A 23,583-nucleotide genomic window follows, 5' to 3' on the forward strand; every position below is an offset into this window, starting at 1 on the left:
TTCCAGATCTTCACACTCCCAGGCGCATCATTTGGATATGGCTTGGGAGCCCTCCATAGTTGAGGCGTCCTTATGGGAGGAGGTCGTGTTCTGCCTGGGATCTCTCGATCCAGTTGCTCGGAGGGCCCCATCGCCATCCAAGTGCTTTGCAGTTACTGATGGATTTATTCCTTGCATCACCCCTGTGAGGCAGGGAGTTGTAATCCCAGTAGTACAGATGGGGAGCTGAGGCACTGGGGAGATGCAGTGACTTGACCAAGGTCGCTCAGGGAGTCTGTGGCAGAGCTGGGAATTGAGCCCAGGTCTCCTACTTCCCAGTCCAGTGCCCTGTCTGTGAGACCCTCCTTCCTGCCCTCCTAGAAGGGAGAGGAGTCTCTTTTCGTTTGAAATCTGCTCCCTCCCAGGTGAAGCAACCCCTCCCTTTGCAACCACATGTTATATGCGAACCCCGCTGCTCCTCCTCATCCTCCCCACCCATGAGCTGCTCTGTCATCTCTTTCTATCTGCCCGGTTTCCCGGACCCACAGCAGAGCGGAGCATGCCCTTCTGCTGTAACAGACTCCCTCTTGCTTCGCAGGTGTGCCCGGGCCGGGTTGTCACCATTATGACCTGGCAGGGCACGGACCCACAGCTCCGCTCCATCCTGCTGAACTCACACACGGATGTCGTGCCGGTATTTGAGGTGAGGGATTGTGGGGAGGGGAGCTTACAGCTGGGATTTGGCTGCTGCCCATGGGCGGGCAGGGGGCAGTTATTTGCCCAGAAGGGAAGTGGGAGTATCCCTCTTCAGAGTGTTTCTCAGCAGCTCAGGAGGATGCCCAGGGGCACCGCTGGGCCGGAGGGAAACCTGGACCATCTCTGCTGAGGACCTGCGGCGGGTCAGTGCCATCTGCACCCTTTGGTAATGCAAACACAGCGCCACCTGCAGTAGAATGTGGGGAACTGCGAGCCTTTGTCCAGATTGCTGTTGCAGGTGGTGGGGTCTGTCCAGGGAAAATACCTTCCGCTTCCATTTGGGGCTTCCCCTTACCTCACCCATGCTGTGTGCTGATTTTCAAGCTGAGAGGCTGGTTTGATCCAAGGCCCCGTTTAGCCCTTGGCCTCTGTGCTGCGATGGCAAAAGACGCCCATTGGGATAGTGCTGCCTTCAGAGCCTGTCCCCTTATTCTTTTAAAATTCTCTCCATTGTGCACGGGACTCCCTTGTTTGCTTCTTGAACTGCGGCTATGAAGTTCTGATGCTTGCCCCTTGATCAGATAGATCCCTGGTGTGTCCGGCTGCACCCTCCAGGAGGGGTCTCTGGCACTCACCATCCACCACCACAAACTTCAGTTGCTACTGTCTGGTATTTTGGGGTTTAGCGACTATGAAGTCCCATTTTCTGATGGGCTGCATTAGGCTCTCACTGCACTCGATTAGACGTGCACCTGCTCTTTGTCATGGGTGTGCTAGAGTCCAGTTTGCCCTGAGAAGCCCCACTGCAGGAGGCCCGGCTACTGAGTTGAAATTGCCCAGGACATTTCCCGTTAACAGTCTTGCATGAATGGGGGTTGGTATTGTCCATTATTGCTTTCCTGTCCCTTCAGATCTGGGTAGAGGTGTGTTGACAGCAGTGCATTGGAGAAGCCTGTCTTGCCCTTCAGTCTCCAGCACTGTCAGGCTGGCATTAAATCGCACTCCCATCCCTTTTGCCCCTACCCCCACCCCCAATCTACCTCCTAATGGCTGAGGTGCCATCTACCACATAAGCCCTGTCTGCTGCTTCATCCAGGCCTCTCTCCATCTCCCGAACAGGGTTCTGTCCCTTTCTTTTATGGGGATGGGGATTAGGTGGGGTGGGAGGGAGATCAGCTTCCTGTCCTGCCCCTCTCCTCCATGGAAAAGTCAGGGTGCCATGCTGGGAGCCAGCCGGACTGTGCTTGTGCCCTCCAGCCGTGCTTGCTCCCCATGGGGAGCCCTTCTGTGACACTCAGCGCTGGTTTCTTCCTTGCAGGAGCACTGGACCCACGATCCTTTCGAAGCCTTTAAGGACTCTCAGGGTAACATCTATGCCCGGGGGGCCCAGGATATGAAGTGTGTCTCCATCCAGTGAGTGCAGCTGGCCTCCATTCTTTGTCTTGTCTTAGTTTGCCATTGTCTCTCTGGGGCAATCAAATGGAGCTGAACGTCCCCCTCTGCACACAGCTCCGTCCCTCTTGACTCATGCTTGCTATGAACCAGCAGGCCAGATCCTGATCTTGGTTACACTGGCATAAATCTGGAGGATCTCCCCTGAGCTCAGTGTGCAGGTGTTCTGGAATCGTCCCTTGCCGGGCGCCTTGCCCCTGGCTGTGCAGCTGCTGGTCACAGCTGGAAACGGGCCACTGGGCTAGGTAGGCTGGGCCAGTCTGGCAATCCTCGCCAATAGCTGAGTGATGCAATAGACACTGGAGATCCTGAAAGCTCAGCAGATGCCTCTTATCGTGGAGGTCCAGTTATTTATATATTGTCCCAGCTTGTATCTGCCTGGTCATATAACTAGCACAGGGCTGGGGGGCTCTGCTCCCTGCGTTGGCTGGCTGGGGTGGCCAAAGCCCCGTGACACTTGCCCCCCATTCCTGGACACCCAATATGTTACCTGCTCCCCACTAGGCCCCTTGAATCTTTGGCTGACATCAGGGTGTGGGAAAACCAGGGGGTGCTGGTGCCGGCTGGAATCTGGGAGTGCAGCTCTGTCCATGCATCTCACACCTGGCCTGGAGCACTGGCTGAGCTCAAGGTTCTTGCAAGTACCTGGGGCATCCAGCTTCCTGACCAGTCTCTCCCTGTTCAGGTACATCGAGGCCATCCGGAGACTGAAGGCCGAGGGGAAGCGCTTCCCCCGAACGGTTCACATGACATTCGTGCCTGGTAAGTGACTGGCTGCTCTTCGTGGCCAGCTGGTTGCTAGAGTTTGGCTGGAAGGGGTGGGAAGGTGGGGCTAGAGATGGGAGCTGCCCTGCCTCTTCCTTAGCTTTGGGACTCCCCTGACCAGCGTGTTCCTGGGAGTGAAACACTCAGAGAAACCAAGCACATCAAGCCTTGAGTGTGTTTATGGGTGGGCGTAAAGCACGTTGAGCTCCTGGCCTGGAAAGCACCGGCCGGATCCAGGCCCTGACGTGTCCTCCTCGCTCACTGTTCAGCCCTGCTCTGCGAACTTGCTTGCATTTAAGGCAGGCTGGCGTAGGTGACTGCGCCAGGCTCTAGGCTCTCATGGGGAGCTCTGGCAAGGCAGCGTGAGAACGCTGGGGAAGGAGGTGGAGAAGAGCATGGAGCTGTTACATGGGGTAGGTTGGAGAGATTGCAGACCCCAGTTCAGTCCCACTGATGCCTGCTGCGTTTGGCCAAAGCACTGATGTTGGCCCTTCCTCCCACGGCTCCAGCATTACCTCCGCCCCGCTTTCTGGACTCTTGCCATGAGCTGAGTAGTTCCCATGAGATGGCAGACAGCTGGGGCCTGGCATCACCATGGAGAAGCGCCGAGGAGGGTGACGCGTGGCTTTAGCAGGAGCTGGAAATGCTAGCATTGGGGAAAACAGCTGCTTTCCCCCGCCTTTCATCAGTCACAAGCTGGCTGCTGTGGGAGTTGGACTGGCCAGAAGCTGCTGTGGGTCCCAGTCTGCCATGGGGTGCTCTGGCTGTGCCACCAGCTGGGGTGAAAGGGAGGGCTGGGTTCAGCCACGGGGCCTGGCAGAGCTTGGTGCCCACTAACCCTGTGCCCTTCCCCTGAGCACAGACGAAGAGATCGGGGGCAGCAAGGGCATGGAGCTGTTTGTGAAGCGGCCCGAGTTCCAGGCTCTCAACGTCGGCTTCGTTCTGGATGAAGGTGTGGCTCTCGAGGCATGATGGGGGAGGAGCCAGTGGGAGTGCACTGTGCGAGGGGAGAATGGACAGGGAGGGACTAAGCTGTGCCCTGGCTGCCGGTCCCTCTGCGGAGATGAGCTTGGCCCCCCCGGCCATTAGGTGGGAGATGGGCTGAGATGCATGAAGGGTCGATGGTGGGGATAAAAGAGGGTCCTGCAAAGGCACGTTCCCTCAGCCCAGGGTCCAGCCTCACACCCTGTCTTAGCAGGTACCTTGTCTCATGGGTGAGGGACATTGTGTGGCTGGGCCCTCTGCACTCAAGGCGCCTGACTGGGGCAGGGCTGGGGATCTGGAGATTTTCCTACAGGCCCTAAACAGCAGCCAGCAGCTCCCCTGTTGCATCGCCATGGCGGCAGCTGGCAGTGGCTGCTTGGCTCCCACTCCACCACAGTGACCTGTCTTCTCCTTCCCTCCCCCAGGCCTGGCCAACCCGACAGACGCCTTCACTGTATTCTACGGGGAGAAGTGCGCCTGGTGTGAGTAGGGTCCAGGACATGTCCCCTTGCTTTGTGTCTGTCTTTCTGTGCGTTTCTAACCTACCCATCATTGTGGTGTCTGGGCATCAGGCTCGCCCACTCTCTCTCTCCCTCCCCCCTCTCTCTTAACATGTCTCCCCCTCTCGTTGGCACTTGCAGGGATTAAAGTCAAGTGCGAGGGGAACCCAGGCCATGGATCCCGGTTCATTGAGAACACGGCTGCTGAGAAGTTGGTAAGAGAGGGCACCCTCTTCTGGGGGGTGAGGGACTTGCATTGCCACCCACCCTGGCTTCATCACCTGCCCTCTCAGCAGGAAGGGCAAGTGAGTGTGACAGAGGGTGAATTGCAGTCCTCTTGCACCAAGGGAGAGACCATCAGCTTCTCTCCAACAAGGAATGGTGCAGAGTTCCTGGGTGCAGGGGAGATCCCTGGCATTCCAACCCCAGTCTCTCCCAGCAGGGGGCACTATGGGGAGTGGGGCAGGAGCGCTGGCTGTTGGTGGAGCTCCCGGCTACGTCAGGCCCAGCCTCTCTCAGTCAGCGCCCCTTTGTGGCTCCTGTGTGGGAGCTAGTTGGTTTGTTTCTGGGCAGCCCTGGGTGTAGGGCAGAGCTGCTTGCCCTGAGGGTGCAGGTGTCTCGGGGAGCTGGGATGTAGCTATAATACGCTGGTCAGGACACTGACACCCCCTGTTCCCACCACAGAACAGAGTGATCACCTCCCTCCTGCAGTTCAGAGAGAGCGAGAAGCAGAGGTAAGAGGCAGCGCCTCGTGAAACCTGTGGCTCGTTTGCTCCCCAGGGAGAAGGTGGATGTCCTAGCTCCAGAGGATGGGTTAGGGATGCACACACGGGCCTGGGACTCAGGACCCCTGGGTTCTGTCCTCAGCTCTGCCACGGGCTCCCTCTGTGTCCTGGGGCGAATCATATCACTGCTCTGTGCCTCAGTTTTCCCATATGGGAAATGGCCGTGATGACCCCGACTTGCCTCCTGGAGTGGGCGGGGCATGAGGGTTAATTCACTGATGTCAGTAAGGCACTTTGAAATCCAGGCAGAGGACACAGGGAGTGTCGTTGTGAAGGCAGGATCCAGGGCCTGGCTCCACGTGGCAGAGAGTGTGGCCGTCCCAGTGACCCACGCGTGTCCTGGCACCATGTGTCAGTGCACGTGGGTGTCACATTGATGGCCCCAGCCCAGGCGAGGCATATCTCTGGACCTAGCTCTGCCCTCCCCTCGGCCTAGGGGCGGAGGCTTTTCCCGGGGGAGTAGTTGGGGGGTGAAAGGCTCCAACAGACACAGATCACAGACACTGGGTGTGACCTCCCCCCTGCAGACTGAAGTGTGATGAGCACCTCACCCTGGGCGACGTCACCTGCCTCAACCTGACCATGCTGAGTGGGGGCGTCTCCTTCAATGTCTTGCCCTCAGAGCTGTCCGCCACCTTCGACATCCGCATCCCGCCCACTGTCAACTTGCAGGTACGGTACCTGCTCCGGCAGGAGTCCCATTCCCTCGGGGCTGGGGTCGGGGTGCACGTTCCCCCAGTTTGGGGGGGACCTCGATCTGCCAGCCATCGCCCCAGTGGTGCCTGCCAGAAGTCTAGAGCTGGTGCTGACTCGCTGCTAACATCCCATGATGCACTGCGTCGATTTCTGCAGTGCCTTTGGAGCCGAGCAGTGGCACAAAAGGATTCTGGGAGGCATCAGAGAGGCAGAACAAGGGCTGACAGCATGGACCTGAGAGAGAACCCCCCCCTTGCTCATGCCCCCTGTTGGTTTGCCCCCTCCCCTGCAGGCATTTGAGGAGCAGCTCACAGCCTGGTGCCGGGCAGCTGGAGAGGGTGTCACCTACAAGTTCTACCAGGTAACAGCAGGGCACTGAGGAGCTGCCCCTTGAAATCTGATTGGGTGTGTGTAACTTGGCTTGGCACTTCCTTGTCCTCGCTCTCCCTGTGCAGCCCATCCCAGCTGGACCCTCACCCCCCTGCCCCACGCTGCCCCTGAGCCTCTCACCCTCCTTGCTCTGCCACCACCCCAGCCTCCTCCCTCCACCCGCCGAGGAAGATTTAACCCTCTCCTTTCTTTCCTTTGGTGTAGAAATACATGGATCAGACAGTGACCTGCACCGAGGAGTCCGACCCGTGGTGGAAGGCATTCAGTGGGGCCTGCAGAGACATGTGAGTAGGACTTGTGGCTGTCCCCCCAGCCATGCTGCTGGCACAGTGCTTGCAGGCTGGGCTCACCTGCGCCCCCCACCCTAGGGTCTCGGAAGCTCCGCAAAAGTGGATGCCTCTCAGGCAGGCCTGGGGTGCAGGGGCAAGCTAAACATGGTCCTCCACAGTTCTGCCGCATGGGGGTGCCCTCTGTCCTGCCTCCTCACCCATGGGCTCCAGGCTCCCCGTGGCAGGGGGAGGGAATAGCCGCACTGGGGGGTGGCTCACCCAGGCTCTGTCTCTGTTGGCAGGCAAATGACGCTGAAGCATGAGATCTTCCCGGCCGCCACGGACAGCCGCTTTATCCGAGCAGTGAGTGCTGGCACCTCCTCCCGGTCTGCCTCCTCCCCTGCCCACTGCAAGTCCTTCAGGCTCTGTCTGGGTCTCCCTGGTTCTCCCATCCCCTCCTCCGGCCTCTTCCCCATCCCCTTTTTCTTTCTCTCGCTCTCTGTCTTAATTTAATTGGTCTCTTACTCCGGTCTGTTGTCTAGTGGGGATGGCCTTGGCTTGAGAGTCAGGACTCCTGGGTTCTATTCCTGCCTCTGCCACCAATTCCCTAGAGCAGGTTATGGCCCCCTGTGGCTCAGTTTCCCCACCTGTAAAATGGGAACTGACCTGCTGTCAGGAAGGGCTTTGAGAGTCTCTGGCTAGCGGTGCTCTGTAAATGTGCTATATTACTATCCTTCCCATTGGTTAGCTGTATTACGGTAGTGCCTTGTGCCAGGCCCGCTACAAACATTGTTTCTTCTTAAGGAAACAGCGTCCTTGGGGCTGCGGCTAGGATGGTCTCAGATATATGAGGGTGAGGGTATTGAGGCAGTGGGTTGAGGGGAAGCTGCTTTCCCAGAGGTGAGAATGTGGGGTCTGGGTGGTGCCAACCTGGTAAAAGAGAAGATCGCTGCCCACCTCTGCCCTAGTTTTGATAGATGTCTACTAGTCAGGGGAGCTTCTTTCTGCGAGTCCTGTCCCCTCCCCCAAGACACTAAAGAAGGGGGAAAAGCCATGTGTTCCTGCAATCCCCAGTGCCGGATGTCCCTCTGTCTGTCCTGCCCCATGGTATCTGTCCCTCTTGTGACAGCTATTGCCGCCCTAGGGTGTCTATGCTGGGAAGGTCCATTGCACAGCAAAGCTCTCTCCGAGAGGCGGGCACGTGGGCCGGATGCCGCATGGGAGCCCCCCTGCTGGAATGAGCCAGACCTCCCACTGCAGACTGGCATGGCCTCCCACAGTTCAGGCCAGCATGGGACAAGGGTCAGGGCCAGTGAAGGGTGGGAATGCAGTAATGCCGGGGCTGGCCAGGAGGGGGCTCCGCACGGGGTTGAATGTCAGTGGGGGGTGGGGAATACACAGCACGATCGCCTCTTTGCAGGTGGCTCAGTCCAGCCCCACCCCCCTATTGGTTCCCCCCCCCTTGGATCCCATATAGTTTGATATGGCCGCTAGGCTCTGCGCGGTGGCAGTGACTTCTCCTTTTGCTGCTTTGCAGGCCGGTCACCCGGCCCTTGGCTTCTCCCCCATGAACCGGACCCCGGTGCTGCTGCACGACCACAACGAGTACCTCAACGAGCAGGTCTTCCTGCGGGGCATCGAGATCTACGCCTGCCTCCTCCCCTCCTTGGCCAGCGTCCCCCCTCTGCCGGCGGAGGGCTGAGGGGCACAGCAGGGGGTGGGGGATACCAAAGCGAGAGACGGGGAGTGAAAATTCATGGGGGCAATGGACATACAGGGGCTGGGGTAAGAAGCAGCTGCCTGGGGGTGGGCAGGACTCCAGGGTTCCTTGGTGGCAGCACCATTTGCAGAACCACCCAGCTGTGCCAGCCCAGAGGGGCAGCTGCCTGTTGTGTCCGGGGGGGGGGGGCAGCTTGTATCCCTGCCTGTGCTCCAGGTGCTCTGGGCCTGTCCATGGAGCCCTATGAAATTACACCCAGTGCCCAGCTTTCCAGCCCATGGCTCTTCAAGCTTGGGGGTGGGGGAAAGGCTGCACCCCGGGGGCATGACATGCCAGGCTTTCTCCCATTGCTTGCACTCGAGGTGGGGAATACGCCTTGAGTGTCCATGCCCCCAACCCGGCATTTACCTCCTCTGGCTCCTGGAAGGGCCCCTCACCACATTGCAGCAGTAACGCAAGCCTTCCCCTCCCAAGGAGGGAAGGCCTGGGTCCTCCTACCCACCAGGGTCTATGCGGGGTGGGGGCAGGGTTCCATTCCCCATGCTGCATCTCTCCATCCCAACCCCTCCCCGGCCCCAGAGCCCCTCTCCCTGCTGCTTCCAGCCCCAGAGCTCTGCAGAGCCATCCCCAGCTTCCAGGGATTGACTGGGGGTATGGGGCACCCCTTGGGGAGCCTGCCCCTCCCTTGGGCCCCCCTTGGCTCTCCCTGGCTGCCGAGTGGCTCTCCCTGCTCCCGGGGCTAAGCAGCACCACTTGCCCCAGGTAGGGCGGGGAGCTGGAAGTGGGTGTAGCTGCGGGTGGACGCAGGCATTGAGAGCAGGGTAGCTTAGTGGATAAGGGACTGGACTGGGGCTCAGGAGACCTGGGTTCCACTTCTGGCTCTAGTCCAGACTCCCTGTGTGATCTTGGGTGAGTCACCTGAGCTCTATGTGCCTCCGTTCCCCGGATCAGCGTACCCCCCAAACCCCTGGCGCGCCGCTCTCAGACCCTTGACTGGGTGATGCTATGTACCTGCTGCCTACTGTCATTAAACCACCAGCTGGAGGGAGGTGGCAGGAAAGCCGCTGGTCTGGCACCTCCTCCCGAGTGCCCCAGACTGTCACTGCCTAGCAAAGAGGGTTTGTGCCAATTTCTGGCAAAGACAGGAAACAGCTCTGAGCTGGCAGTAGTGGGTCTGGCTCAGCAGGGGGCGGTGTTTCCCAGCCATACTGGGACTAGCAGCAGGGCCGTGGGGGGAAGGGGTGCCCAAGTCCCCTGGCCGTGTGACCATGCTATGAATTTTCATTCCTTGGGGCAGGGCCGCTGGGCGCAGCGCTCTGCCCATGTGGGGGTGGTGGTGGAGTTAATTGCTGTCTTAATGAATCACTGCATTGGTGAATGCAAATCAGAGTGCAATGCGTGGATGGGCTGCTGCGCGTGGTAGCCTGGAGTCCCAGGCCGGAGGACTGGCCTTGTCTCAGGGGGTGGAGACGTGTCTTTGAGCACATCAGAAACCCTCAATGGGGACTCACGTTCCAGATCCCCAATCCCCAGCTCCAGCTCTCTGGCTGCGGCCCCATCACCCAGGTGGGAGCTTGCTGCAGTCAGGGGCCGGTGGCTACGAGCAGGGGCTTGATGCTCAGGGACAATGTGCCACCCTTGCCCTCGCCCACCTACCTGCAGCACCCCATTGCCCCTCTGTAAGCCAGTCATGGAGCGAGAGAAACCTTGATGCTCCTGGCCAGGCCTCTGCCTGGCGGATGGGCATAGGGAGTTTGGCATCCTGCTGCGGGATGGGACAAATTCCAAGGGGCAGACTGCCAGCCTACGGCCCAGTGGTTAGGATGGGCTGATGCTGAGCAGCTCCCTTGCGGGGTCTGGGGAAAGTAGGGGACCTACAGAGGTCTCTCCTCAGGTGTGTGTGTGTGTGGGGGGTCATCCCACCCACGCTCCCTCACCCCAATGTTAACACCAGTTGCTTGGGCTGGGAGATCAGGTCCAGTTCTTTGCTGAACTTGTGCCAAAGCTGCCAGCTGTCGGTGTGTGTCTCCACGGTGCTTGTGATTTTACTAAATAAAGCTGTTTGATTGGAAAGAACAGCCAAGGGTGTGGTAACTCCTGGGCTGGCCTCTCCCTGTCTGTCTGATCTTGAAATCCACCCTCCAATGCGCTCTCTCCCCATTACATCAGCCGTCCAGCTGGTTGCTCTGGGGTCAACTTCATGCCTTGTTGCACCATAAGAATTGCTACAACCAGGGACGTCATTGGGTCAGTGTCTTCCCCCACTGCACTGTCCCATTCTGAGATCATGTCTCTCTCACTGCTCAATGCTGGGCACTTTGGAGTCTCCAGGTCTGCAGTGCTCTATCCAAGGCTAAGGATTTCTTCCTGATCCCTTTGTGTCCTGGAGCTTCAGCATGAAATGCTCCCAGTGTAACTGGATGTGCTGTTCTGACAAGTACCAGACCCTTCGCTGACACTTCCTGAGATGCATGAGCCTCAAGTTAAGCACCTAAATCCCTGGGGCAGTGCAGCAAGCAGGTTATTTAGGTGCCTAAATACAGCTGGAGGGAGAGAACGCAAGACACCCAAATTTGTGGATTTGGCTGTGTAGAAATGGGGCCCTGTGCACACCAAGTCATCAGCTGAGCAGCCCATGGGCAGCAAGACTAGACCTCTCAGCTTTGGACCCCCAAGCCCAGCCTGCTGCTCCCTGAGCTAGAGGAGAAATGACGTGGCATTACCAGCTCCAGAGCTTTTACAATTGTCATGCAAAGCGTCTAAACCTTGCCTGAGTGTCTGTGTCCAGTAGAGGGCAGCAGTGCAGCCCAGGGCATTAACATAGCACTAGCCCCAAGCTGCTGGATCAGTCTGTATTCCAGGCTTAACCCCCCTCCCCGTCCTCAAACTTGGCAGGCTCCCCATGGATTAAAGCTCCGGAATGGGTCCTGCAAGAGCATCCATTCGCAGAATGATACTTCTCCTATGTCTTCGTATGTAGGGGCTTTATTATTGTTCCTGGAACTCCAGCCTACACGGCCCCATTAGCCAGCTCAGCCCATGGGCTGACTGTGCTGGTGGGATTGTGCCACCAGTTGGTACTGAGCCACCGGCCCTTCGACCTGGGGCGTGAAGTCCCCGACATAGGGACAGCATAGGGGACTGAGATTGGAAATGGAGCACCAGACCCTTCCTGCAGGGGAGTCTCTGAGCAGGTGAAGTGCCCCGTTGTGTCTAACCGCTCTGCACCCTGTGCCTTCTGGGAGCAGCAGAGCTGGGGCCCGTGCCCTGAAGCGCTAGGGCTGCGGAGCCAGAGCAGGGTTGTGGGGAGAGCTGGATTCATTCCTGCAGTGCCAGCCACCACTAAATCATGGCTGCAGACTCTGGGCAACTGGCAATGCTGGGTAAGAGGCACAGAGAACAGGACATTTTCTGCCCACCGGGTCTGAACTCCCCTTGGGAGCTGAGTACCTTGGGCATCTAGGGAGCCTCATGCTGTCAGCAGTCTCTTGCGGGGTCTGCCTGCCTTTTGGAAAATGCCACACTCAGCGTGCCAAACGAGGGCATCTCCATCTGGCCAGCAGAAGAAACATGATGCTCGATCTGCCTGTACTCAAGGCTCCTTTTCCATTGCTCCCTACAGCTTTGGAGGTGGGTTGATGCAGAGAGTAGGCGCCTGGTGGGCTGGGATGCCATGTCAGGCATGGGACAGCAAAGAAGAGGCACAAAGCCAGGAATAGGGGCAGGAAAAGATAGGGGCAGCGATGCTGGCATAGTTAGTGCAGGGAAGCAAGTACGGTCAGAGGATCCGAGCTGTAGTCCTGCCCCAACATCACAGGGTGGAAGTGTTGCCAGGCCGTGCCCCTGCCAGACCCCTTTCTGTAGCCTGCATCAGTGGGGCAGAGGGATGGAGGATAGGGTCAAAATGCTCAGGGCAAGCAAATAATGACGTTTGCCTGGCTCTAGCCAACTGGGACCCAGCCTCAGCTCGCCATGGGCTGGAGCACCCAGCACTCATTTCATGGAGACCTTGCCCTAAATAGTGCCAGGCCATGGAGAGCAGGTCAGCACCTGGAAATGAGATGAAGGGACAGGGGGTGGTAGGTGAATGATTAGCCTGGTAGGCAACAACCAATCCCACGGCAGCTGGTGAGCAGTTAGTGAAAGGCCTCACTGGCTCCAGGGGAAGCCTGCGAGCCAGGGGAGTGGCCCAGCCACAGACCAGCTGGGGAAGTTTGTCAGCGGATTCCAGCCCCTGCGGCCAGGCTGGTGAGGCTGTGAACTGCAGCTGGCCAGTGAGACATGGGCAAGTCATCCTGGCACGCTGGGCTGGAAAGTCAGAGCAGCACTTGGCCTTCAGGGGCATGGGTAGGAGAAAGCCAGCAGGCTAGATGAGAGGGGAGCAGAACACCACAGCAGCTGTGCTTAGAGGTTCCAGCCAAGCTCAGGCTCCATTGTGCTAGGTGCTGTACATACTCATGATGAGAGACAGGCACTCCCCTAAAGTGCCTGCTCTCTAAAGAGACGAGGGTGGCAGAGAGGGGGAGGTAAATTCACATGGCAAGTCAGTGTCAGAGCCCAGGTCACTTGAGTCCCAATCTACCGTCCTATCGATGAGGGCACGCTGCCTCAGTGTGGGTGTGAGCCAGCACCTTGCCTGTGATACGAATCCCCATGGGGCTCAGCTAGCTCACCTCAGTCAGGTGTGGTGTGGGAAGTGGGAGCAAGCATGCTGCAAGACTTGCTTCTGCTCCTGCTCCCAGCTCAGCCTCTGAGCACATGGTCACCACTAATATATAGTTAGTCAGTCAGAGGGGCCTTAGTTTTCCACAAGGGAAAGAGAAGCTTCATCCGAGGAGTCTCCGGCCTGGCCAATCTCTTCCAGAGGACAGGCAATTGTGTCAGCACTGTGCTCATCTGCCAGTGGCCACTGCTCTCCAAATCGAAAGCTGCCCCACGCCGCCTGAATGACAGTGCTCCAGCTGCTGTCTGCCCAATTCCCTTCGCAATTGGTCACTCCAGTATTTGTCTAGCAGCATCCTGCTATTCTATGCAACCGTAGAGCATCCCTGGGCTCTAGCATGGGGCACACAACTCCTCCAAACGCACTGGGTTGGAATCAAATGCCTCATGGCTCCATTTGACAGCCCAGAAGCACCACGAGGTAGCACTCAGTCCTTATCCTCCTGGTAACCTTTGCTTTTGTGGTGATAGCCTAATGATTATATTTAGGCGGGCCACACTTTGGCCTGGTCTACACCTAAAAATTAGCTTGACCTGGCTATGTGGTTCAGGGCAGTGAAAAATTTCCTGCCCTGTGCATCACAGCCCAACCCAACACCCAGTGTAGCTGCTGCTAGTCTCTGGACGAATTCTTCCATTGCTCGAGCTACTACTGCTATTAATTATGTGGATGGCAGAACCCCCTTCTGTGGGCATAGGCAGCAGCTATGTTATAGGGCTACAGCAGTGCGGCTGTAACATAACCATGGCCTTTGGCAGGCATTTCCTTGGGTGGTGCCCTCCTGCCACCTCATACGCTTGCACACCAAGCTAAGTTCATATGAGGGGCAAGGCTGCTGTCTCGCCAGGTGCCCATCCCAACAAGCCATAGCTGATCATGCCAGGATATGAAACTAAGGGGCGTGTGTAAGATACTTTCCCCAACCCACCCGCCTTCATCCAAGCGCTCCCCGGCCCTCATCCAAAGCCCAGGATCATGGCTAAGCTGGAGCATGTCCTAAAGATCAGCAAAATCTCCCTCTGCTAGACCAAGGGGCAGGCGGTTCAGGGTCAAGGCCCTTCCTGGGAATAGTCCCTACCCGGGGTCAAACCAGTCAGGGATTTATGGGTCAAACCCCACACTAAATTCCAGCAACAGCTGGACTGGCTTCTGGGGTGCTTGTGGTGTGAGGCATGACCGTACACTAGGTGGCGCAGTGTATCTAGAAATTCAGTCCCTCGTCGTCGTCCCCCCACCCCCGAGCTGGCAGCTCTAGGGGCCTGGGTGACAGAGGGAGATTTGCTGCAGCTGTGCTGACATGCAAGGAGCCTCACTGGCTCATTCCAAGGCCTCGGGTCCTGGTGTTTCTTGTTGCACAGTTACTCTTCAGCAAGTGCCACTGCTCCCGATGTGAGAGGCGCACACAGCTCTGGCCCCACTCCTGTCTGCAGGCTTTGCTTCTTGTATGCTAGCAATCCCCCAGACTCAGCTGTGTGTGCCCCTTTGGCTCGTGGGGGACAAGGTTCCTATGGTCCAAGGGAAGTGTCTTATGATAAGCCAGGGGATTTTTGCACTTTACAGGACGATTGGTTCTAAAGCTCAGCTAGATCCAATGGCACCTGCTGAGTGAATGACCCGGACATGCACAATGGCAAGGCCATCCAGGGAAGGGCTGGAGTGGGGGCGGAAATCGCTCAACTATTGCATGGACAGTGCTAGCTACGCCCCTGCTTGTGAGGCATTGGGTGCATCCAGCACTGGGACTGTCTCTGTGCCCTGCCAAATGAGAAGACTCTTCGTAGCTGGCTTTCGCTGCTCCAGATATTGGCTGCAAATAAACTTGCCCGTTGTTCTCCCTGAAGCACCTCACAGGAGGAAGGCTGGCCCCAGGGAAGTTAATGTGAGTTTTGCCGTTGCCATTCATGGAGCCAGGATTTGCCCTCCCCACCCCAAAGCAGACAGGTTATTTAAAAGGGTTTGGGGAACAATGATCCAACTCTGGGTTGTTTGCAAACTCCTTGCTCTGTGATTGGTCAGCCAAGTGCCGGAGCATTGTTTCTGCTGCCTGATTGGCTGGATGAGACTTTTTTTAAAGAGGCAGCGAGTTAGCAGGGAAAGACGGTCCAAGCAGTATGGTGGAGGAGTTGCCTGGCCGGGACAGGCCAGGGGACCAACCCCATCCATTTCAGAAGAAGAAGGAAGATACCCTGAAGTGGGCAATTATGGACTAGCTGGTGGAGATGGGAGAGCTTCTTCCTGACCCTCTCCAAGATGGTGGTGGTCTCTGAAGCAAGAGAGTTTCTAACCCTTCCAGATTTCTGGGCAGTCTGTTTCTTAGCAGTCTTTTTGTTTGTGTCTGTAGGCACCTGTACAAAGATGAGCTGTGGCCCAGGCATCAGCAAGAGCAAATCCAGTGGGCAAAAAGCTTGGGGCACAGTAGAGCACATATTTGAGCAAAGCATGGTAGTGTGTGGGCCCAATCCATACACAAATGTCCCAGAGCAGCCCCTGGCCCTGTCACCCTGCTGTCTGCAATCCACACAGCAGCCAGTGGAGTCACTCGCAGGTTGAAATTGAAATCAGATGAGATGTGAAGGGTAATGTACAGTATCTGAACTCCCCTTCCCTTCTCCCAGGACTTGGGGTCTTTGCTGGGCCCCCAGACTGTGCCCCTGGATAGAAGCCAACAGTTGAGGAAGTTGGACTGGCAGGCCCACAAGGAGCAATTTCCTAGTGTCAGTTAGGAGTCAGGTTAGACACAGAGGTTGCCATCTTGGATCACTAAGTGAGGCTGCCAATGAGGGTTGAGTGGAGAGGGCTTGAGTAGTGAAGGGGAGGTCAGGATTTGCTACTGTGCATTTCAGGTGACAGAGGAACAGCCAGCTGGAGACGCTGGAGATACGGCAATGGGAGGGGGGAGGAGCAGTCTGGGAGCCAGCACCATAGAGGTAGTAGCTGTGGGCGCAGATGAAGTCACCTGAGGTGGGGAGAAAGGGGGCTGAGGTTAGAGCCCCGAGGAAGGCTAATGGGAGAGGGGAGTAGTGGGAGATGGAGAAGGAGCAGGCAGTGGGTATCAGGGCAGTACAGGGTAGGGAAAGCAGGAACCGGGGTGCGAGCACCTGACTCTCAAGGCACCAATGTAGGAGGTCTGGGGAGGGTCCTGTCAGTCCTGGCAGGAGATGACAGCTCCCTCTCATTAGTAAGGAAAATGAGGAAGGTGTCCCCTTTCCCTGGGGCAGGAACAGCAGCCTCTCCATGTGATGGCAACCAAGAGGTAGAGGGAGATTCCCCCCCACCCCCATCCCTTTGTTTCTGAGACCCATGCTCAGACCCCAGTGAAGGGGAAGAGGATTGGCCTTCAGTGGGAGGGGTCTTTGCCCCCTCCATCACTAGCAGACCCTTCCTAGAGGGTCTCAGCAGTGTGATGGATGGACAGGCCAGCTAACCCCCAGCCAAGGGTCCTGTCCTCCCCTCTTGCTATGCAGGGCAGGGTGGAGTGGCTGCATGCCCTGGAGTGTCAGTCGCCTGAGGAGGATGCTGCTGTGATGTCTCTCTAGCCCATGTGGAGTGGGTCGGACAGGCTTTGCCACCTCCCCTTCCTGTGAGGGTGTCTTGAGAGGTGGGTGACCTCAGACTTGGAGAACTGCAGCCGCCCTAGGGGGGACTTCACTGGCTTTCCTAGTTTGCTAAACCCCAGCGAGCTGCGCTGTCCGCTCCCTGGCGTTCCTTGCGTCCTGCCAGCTGGTCCTGAGGATGTTTGTGCACAGGAGCTGGTCAATCAGCTGAGCCCCTCTTCCTGCCTCATTCATTCCAGGATGTCATAGCCCACCAGTTGACTTCACCAGGGCTGTGACAGTGATGTCACCAGTTTTGGGTGGTGATACCGTGGCATTAATCTGGGGCCAGGAGGAACCAGCCAGTTAGAGCAGCTGATGGTGCACAAATCCTTGACCCATCAGCAGTGCTAGGCACACCAGAGTGTGCTGAGCCATTTGAAAAGCAAAGGGTGGTGGACACACGCTAGCCCAAATAGTATTGGGGTGTGGCCCTTTAAGGTGATGGAATGCTGGGAAATGTAGTCCAAAGGGATGCTGGCAATTGTAGCCCGGAGTTAGGTGACTGAAGTCAGGTGCGTGCGGGGCTGTATAAAAGGCAAGCCCTGTGCTCAGTTGGAGAGCATTCAGACTGGGGGCAAGATGTGGGGAAAGGCTCTAGAGTGGCTAGGCTGGAAAACAGTGAGGTGGGGCTGATGGAAAGGGGCTTGGGACAGCGTGTAGACAGACCCGCAAGGAGAGGCGAAGTGAAAAGGAAGAGCCCTGTAAGCTGCAGGCTGTGGCTGAGGCCTCGGATAACACCTGCACCTTATTCAGGAGGCTCAGATGGGTGCTTCCAGTGTCACTGGGGTGGAGTGCCCTAAGGAGGCCAGGGAAGGAGTGACCCATAAGAGGCTGGGTGGAAGGCTGCTTCTTGTTGGACCTTTTGTTACTCCTGAGAGGGAAAAGAAGTGTTTGAGGTTTATTCTGGAGGGCTGAACCTCAACTCACCAAACCACCCAGGAGACTGCCAGCCACCAGCTAGCTTAAGGGGAAACTGAGGCAATGATGCTGAGAGGTAAGAGTCTGTCCCACTGGGGAAGGGAAGACAGGAAAACGCTGATTAGAGATTGGGGTGAGGGGAGAATATCAGGTCTAAACGTGGGGAGACTTTAGTTCTGGAGTTCGACTACTCTAAAGTCTGCACCCATTGGCCCCTTGGACTCCCCTCTAGTTTTGAGGAGAAATTACATTTGGGTGAAACAAAAGTGTCCTCCTTCTGTCTGCTCTAATTCTTCTATCTGCTAATATAGATGCAACTAAACCAGCAAGCTGGTCTCTTGAATCATGTCTGCTGACTTTGATCTTGGATGTCCACCAACTGCTATTGGTTAACCTCTCTCGTGTTGTAATGGTACATTCTTGTACCCCTCTCTCATCCTTGTACACTCTCCGTGTTGCGGTGGATTCTGGAGCTGCAGCCATTTTCTCCCTAATTCTCTCTGTTGGGGCTTTGTGGGTGAGTGGTGTGCACAGAATTCCATTTTGTGGGAGGAAAAGTTGGCTTCTCTGTCCATCTCCAATGGAGACTCTTTCCTCCCTAGGGGAAGAACCCATAGAGGTTTCAGCACCTGGCATGAGCTCTGACTCCTATTTCTATGGCCAGTTCCTATGGGTATAGCCGCTGAGTAGAGGCAGCGGCCCCTGAATTGACGCCTGTGAACTTGTGTGATGTAGACAGAGCCGAGTGCCGTGCGGATTATCTGAGGGGTCCGTGGAAACGGCCGCCTTTCTAGATCAGGCGAGCGAAGGAGTAGGATCCACTGGAGCAGAGAGAGGGTAGGGTTTCCAGCCGGCTGCCAGATGAGTTACCAAAACCACAGGTCCCTGTTTCTGGAGTTACTAGTTAAATAAACGCCTGTCTTAGAGATGGGGCTAATTAGCTGGGTGCAGCCTGGAGGAAAACTGTTCTTCGGTTCAAAGGACACTTACCAAGAATAACAGTTTAGCAGCTGGAAAGTTAACAGCCCTCCAAGCTAAAACTAATGCAAACCTTCCCATGCTGAGATGGCAACATGCCTAACTAATAGCATCACACCCATTCTGGGGGATTCCAGCTGAAGCCAATCGCGGTCTGCTTTCAAAGGTGGGGCACTACTGGCCTTTTGAAAGAGGGGCAGGGGCCTAACTGACCAGTGGAGAAAACAGGACCGAGTTCAACAGTGCTGTAGGAATGGATTAATCAGCTCTCACTTGCTAAGTGACCTGGCCTGGAGAATTGATCTCAGTGATGTTATGTAATGCTTGTAACTGAAGATCCGTCTAGCTGATGAGTGAATGAAGTAGTGTCTGGTCTGACGGGGATCAGCTAGATCTTAGAACAAGTTTATTCAACATCAGACTTGTCTCTGGCAGCACGGTGGGGTGGGGTGATGGACCCCACCCCTCTAGACGCAGCCTCCATTCTATCCAGCAGGTGTACAGGAGCAGGCAGCAGTGTCTCCTTCACCCAGCTGTTGAGTACAGCTGGTCAAATATTTACCCAGTACATTATTTAAACACCCTGTTATCTGTCCTGACTTCTGGTGTCCAGGCTGCTCTAGCCAAGAGCATGACCGCTCTGGTGTGCTTCACGTTGCACTTTGACAGGGAACTGCACTGGGGTAGACTGGAACCTGAGCCTGTTGGGTGGGTTGGCTGGGCTTAGCAGCTGGATGTGGGGTTGTCTTCCTGAGTAATCCAAACCACACTGGGTCTGCAGAACCAGGTTGGAAGCTCCTTGCGGTGTCTTGGTACTGTAGATCCGGTCCTGCTGGAACCAGGACATGGAGAGGAAAAGCATGTGCTCATTGAAAAAGGGAAGGGGCGTTAGTTCAACACCAAGCTACAAAGCAAAACCATCCTGTATGGCAGTTGGTGGTTTTGGGTCCGTTCACCACTAACACTGCAGGTAAGAGCTGTGAGATGGGGGATCAAGGCTGGGAAAATTCCCAGGGAACACTAGGAAAGACACCAAATGGAGAGAAATGGTATAAATGCTGAAAAACCTTTCACCATGGGAGAACTGAGTTCAAATCCCACCGTAGGTAACAAGCAACTGAGTCTGGGGTGGCTCAGTGATCCCTGTTTATACACAGCAAAAATCACTGTGCAGACTGACAGGACAGGCAATCCATGCTGAAGAGAAATCCCAGGGTGGGCTGTGAGTCAGGCCGGAGGTGCATTGGCAGAGCTGAACAGAAGCCAGGAGGCGACTTGCAGGGGATGCTGTCCTTGAGGACTGAAATGCATTGGCTATGCTGTGTGGAGGAAATTTGCCTGGCTCCCAGGCATGTTGTATTCCAGGCTCTAGATCGGGGTGGCCAGCCTGAGCCTGAGAAGGAGCCAGAATTTACCAATGTACACTGCCAAAGAGCCACCATAATACATCAGCAGCCCTCAATCAGTGTCTCCCCCCACCCCCGGCTCCCAGAACCTTCCACCCACCAGTAACCCTGCCAATCAGCACCTTCCCCTCCCTCCCCACACCTCCTGATCGGCTGTTTCGTAGCATGCAGGAGGCTCTGGGAGGGGGAGGAGCGAGGGCATGGCAGGCTCAGGGGAGGGGGTGGGAAGGGGTGGAGTGGGGGCAGGGCCTGTGGCAGAGCCAGGGGTTGAGCAGTGAGCACGCCCTGGCACATTGGAAAGTTGGCGCCTAAATCTCCAGCCCCGGAGTCGGTGCCTATTCAAAGAGCCGCATAACTTCTGAAGAGCCACATGTGGCTCCGGAGCCACAGGTTGGCCACCCCTGCTCTAGATGATCCTTAACTCTGCATCCACGTGGTAGAACAAGACCCGCTGCCTTCCTCACATCTCTGCATGTTCTGGGCCTGCCCCATGGTGGCCCGACACTCCAGGCTGCAGAGTGTTAGCACATTGCCCCTGGCACCAGCCAGTGCCCTAGATCTCCTTGGAGTTGAGACCGGTCTGCTGAGCAGGTGCTGGCAATTAGCATGCCCTACTCTCCCTGCTGCCCCCCCACCCCGCTCCGATTTCTTGGAGACCTGATCTTGGCGGAGTAGGAAATGAAGAATGCTGGCTGAGCAAAGGAGAGCGAGTGAGCAAGCAGAGCAGTTTAATAACTGGTGGCTAAGGCCATCACAGTCCACTCTGGTCCATTTCACAGTCGTAGGATTTTAAAATCTGAAATTTCATGGTGTTGTAACTGTAGGGGTCCTGACCCAAAAGAGGGTTGCAGGGGGGTTGCAAGTTTATTTGTGGGGGGGGTCATGGCATTGCCACCCTTACTTTTGCGCTGCTACTGACCGCGGCACTGCCTTCAGAGCTGGGTGGCCGGAGGGCGCCGGCTGCAGCCAACAGCAGCACAGAAGTAAGGGTGGCAAGGTATGGTATTGCCAACCTTATTTCTGCGCTGCTGGTGGCAGGGCATTGCCTTTGGAGCTGGGTGCCCGGCTAGCACTCCAGCCACCCAGCTCTGAAGGCAGTGCAGAAGTAAGGGTGGCAATACCTCAACCACCCTACAATACTCTAGCGCCCCCCCCCATGCAACCCCATTTTGGGTCAGGACCCCCAGCATGAGAAACTCTGGTCTCCCCCATGAAATCTGTATAGTACAGGGTAAAAGTACACAAGACCAGATTTCAGTCTCTACGTGTTTTTCACGGCTGTGAATGTGGCTTCTGTTGAGATTTCCAAACAGACCTCTATTATCTTCTCCCCCTACTTCCCTAGCCTTACCCACCTTTCTCCTCCCATCCCATAGGTCACGAGCAAAATCCTTGGTGCATGAAACCCTGCATCTTCCCCATTCCATTGAAAAAACCCTGAAACTGCTTCAGTGCAAAAAAATCTTCATTTTGGCCAAGGTGCCCTTTTTCTTGGAAAAAGTAGATGAAGCTGTTTCATCCAGATTCACTGAGATACTCGGCCTACATCTGAAATACAGTGCAATGCAGTGTCAGCTTACACAGCTGCACGGGGCTGGCTGGCAGCCCTGGGTGGAAACACTTGCTCTTACAAGCACGCTTGTTGCCTCACAAATAGCCATTGTGACATCGCTGCATGGCAGCCTCCCGATGCTGTGTTGTCACAGTCTGGTGTGGCCACCGCGTGATGACATTGCACTGAACCACCAGATTTCTGAACACTCTGAAACTGGGCACGACCCCGCCCCAGCGAAATCAGCAGGAACCAAGAAAATACAAACCCAGCGGACTCGGGGCTTGCTGAGAAGAGAGGAGACTTGAGCACAGCTGGAATTGCACGGGCTCTTCTGCCTGCCAGCTAGTGGATGGATCATTGCTGCAATGGAGTTTTCCTGCTTGCTGGCTTGACTTGCCCTGCAACTGCGAGGGACAGAGCCCTGAACCAGCAGCCTCCTAGTCTGTAGGCAACTGCCCCACCTCTGGAGCCAAAGGAAACCTTAGGAACCAGGCTAAGCGTATCTCAGCCAGAAACTATTCTGGGTGGATTTTGCCCAGACCTAGTTTCTTATGCCAAGCAGCAGAATGGTCAGATGGCTTAAGGACAGTAGGAGGAGCAAACCCATGAAGGCAGGTTGCAATAAGTGGCTGGGGTAGTGACTTAGAGATGCCTGGGTCTGAGCAAGGGTGAGACCCTCTGAATGCCTGTCCGTTCACAGTTGCATGGACAAAGTTGGAGCATCACCCTGTCTGCAGGCTAACTGTACACTTGCCACACAACTGGAATTTGCCACAATGTGACAGGCTAACTGCGCATCTGATTAACATGCAACTGCCTGCATTCTGCCCAGTGTAACACGCCGGCCATCAGAACCCTGTGGCCATGTTTGCAGCTGCTGCGGGTCAGGATTCAGGGGGATTGGCAGAGCTATGCAGGGAGCCCAGAGCTGGGATAGCAGGGGGTCCTGCACACCAGGTAATGAGCTGGTTTGGCAGAGCGGTGGGCATTGGGACGCTGCACAGCACCCGATGCCCTGTTCTGACTAGTGCTAGTAGAGACTCCATTTCAGGAGCCTCAAAAATCTTTCACCCAAAACTTTTATCCTCAGAAATTTATTCTTTTTCAGCTGTTTGCTGGGCCCGCACCCCCACCCCCGTCAAAAAGGCTGGGGTTGGTCGGGTTGTCACACTGGCCAGGCCCAAATCCAAGTCAAACAGCCAGCCAGCTCTCTCACGGTGAAGCTCTGAGCCAAAGGACGCAGGGTGGATGAAATCAGACGTTTGATGCTGAGCAGATTCTTTGTGTTGGCTGCAGTCTCTTGGTGAACTACTGCTGCTGGCCCAGGACGCCATGGAAAAGCAGGCTTCCCAGGGAAGGTGTCCGGGGGACGCTGGCTGCTCCGAGGTGGAGGGGTCCCGCTCCTAGGGGTGTCTGGAAAAGACTGGGGAGCCTCCCAAAGGGGAGCTGCCCTCTCTGAGCAGGGTGGTTGTGGAATAGCCGGGGTGTGCGTTGGGGTTAGTGGGATAGGAGCTGGAGATTAATAGGTGGGAGTGGGAGGGGGGTATTGTACCCCCTTATGCTCAGCCTTCACCTTGTCCTCCCTGGAGCCTGAGGTCCCAGCTATCCCCAGACAGATGCGGGTGGTGGTAGTGTAAGTCCCCCCGCTCTCCTATGTGGTTCCCCCCTGGCCCGGCGTCTCGCCCAAGCACTGCGGCCGGTTGGAATGCCCGAGCCCTGACCTGGGTCAGCGATACCTGTGGAGTGGAAAATTCACTGCTGGCAGCTGCTTCTTCCTTTCATCTCCTCTCTGGGGGAGCCCTGGAGAGTGGTGAAAGTGGATGCAGGCGAGGAAGAGCTGACCCGCGGGGAGCGTGTCTGCCAATGGGTCCCAGGCGAGTTCAGGGGGAGTGGAGCCAGCTCTTCTCTCCAGATCACTGACCTGTGACTTTGGGCTCTGCTGATAGGTGAGGAATGTTAATGGAAGGCCTGGGGCCCCGTGTCAGTGGAGACCTCCGCTCCCTGCAGGAGTTGAGACCCACTGGACCAGCTGCAACCTGAGTCAGCCCATTCCTCGGTCCGATCCGGGACAGCGGGAGTGAGTGACTCCTCTTCCCCCAGAGAACAGAGCCCTGCTTTCCTGGCTCAGCTCTCCTACCTCCTCAGGGCGGAGGGGGAACTTCTGCCCATGC

At 56.5% G+C, this 23,583-nt stretch overlaps 1 protein-coding gene across 4 annotated transcripts in view; it reads left to right on the top strand.

Annotated features, from left to right (window-relative positions):
* The window catches only part of ACY1 (aminoacylase 1), a 455,667-nt gene extending 445,355 nt beyond the window's left edge, over window positions 1–10,312 (top strand). For 2 of the 4 annotated variants that reach the window (XM_073352547.1, XM_073352546.1), the window contains exons 2-13: window positions 576–682; window positions 1,994–2,088; window positions 2,813–2,889; window positions 3,755–3,844; window positions 4,302–4,358; window positions 4,518–4,591; window positions 5,061–5,110; window positions 5,689–5,833; window positions 6,150–6,218; window positions 6,452–6,531; window positions 6,819–6,879; window positions 8,054–10,312. In XM_073352547.1, coding sequence (XP_073208648.1) covers window positions 605–682; window positions 1,994–2,088; window positions 2,813–2,889; window positions 3,755–3,844; window positions 4,302–4,358; window positions 4,518–4,591; window positions 5,061–5,110; window positions 5,689–5,833; window positions 6,150–6,218; window positions 6,452–6,531; window positions 6,819–6,879; window positions 8,054–8,218 — 1,041 coding nt within the window. In that variant the 5' untranslated portion in view covers window positions 576–604 and the 3' untranslated portion in view covers window positions 8,219–10,312. The remainder of the gene's footprint in view (window positions 1–575; window positions 683–1,993; window positions 2,089–2,812; window positions 2,890–3,754; window positions 3,845–4,301; window positions 4,359–4,517; window positions 4,592–5,060; window positions 5,111–5,688; window positions 5,834–6,149; window positions 6,219–6,451; window positions 6,532–6,818; window positions 6,880–8,053) is intronic. The other 2 variants (XM_073352544.1, XM_073352545.1) reach the window with 1 other exon arrangement.
* The last annotated feature ends 13,271 nt before the right edge of the window (window positions 10,313–23,583 follow it).

This window comes from Lepidochelys kempii, chromosome 7 (genome assembly GCF_965140265.1).
Source record: "Lepidochelys kempii isolate rLepKem1 chromosome 7, rLepKem1.hap2, whole genome shotgun sequence".
NCBI classification, from domain to species: Eukaryota; Metazoa; Chordata; order Testudines; family Cheloniidae; genus Lepidochelys; species Lepidochelys kempii.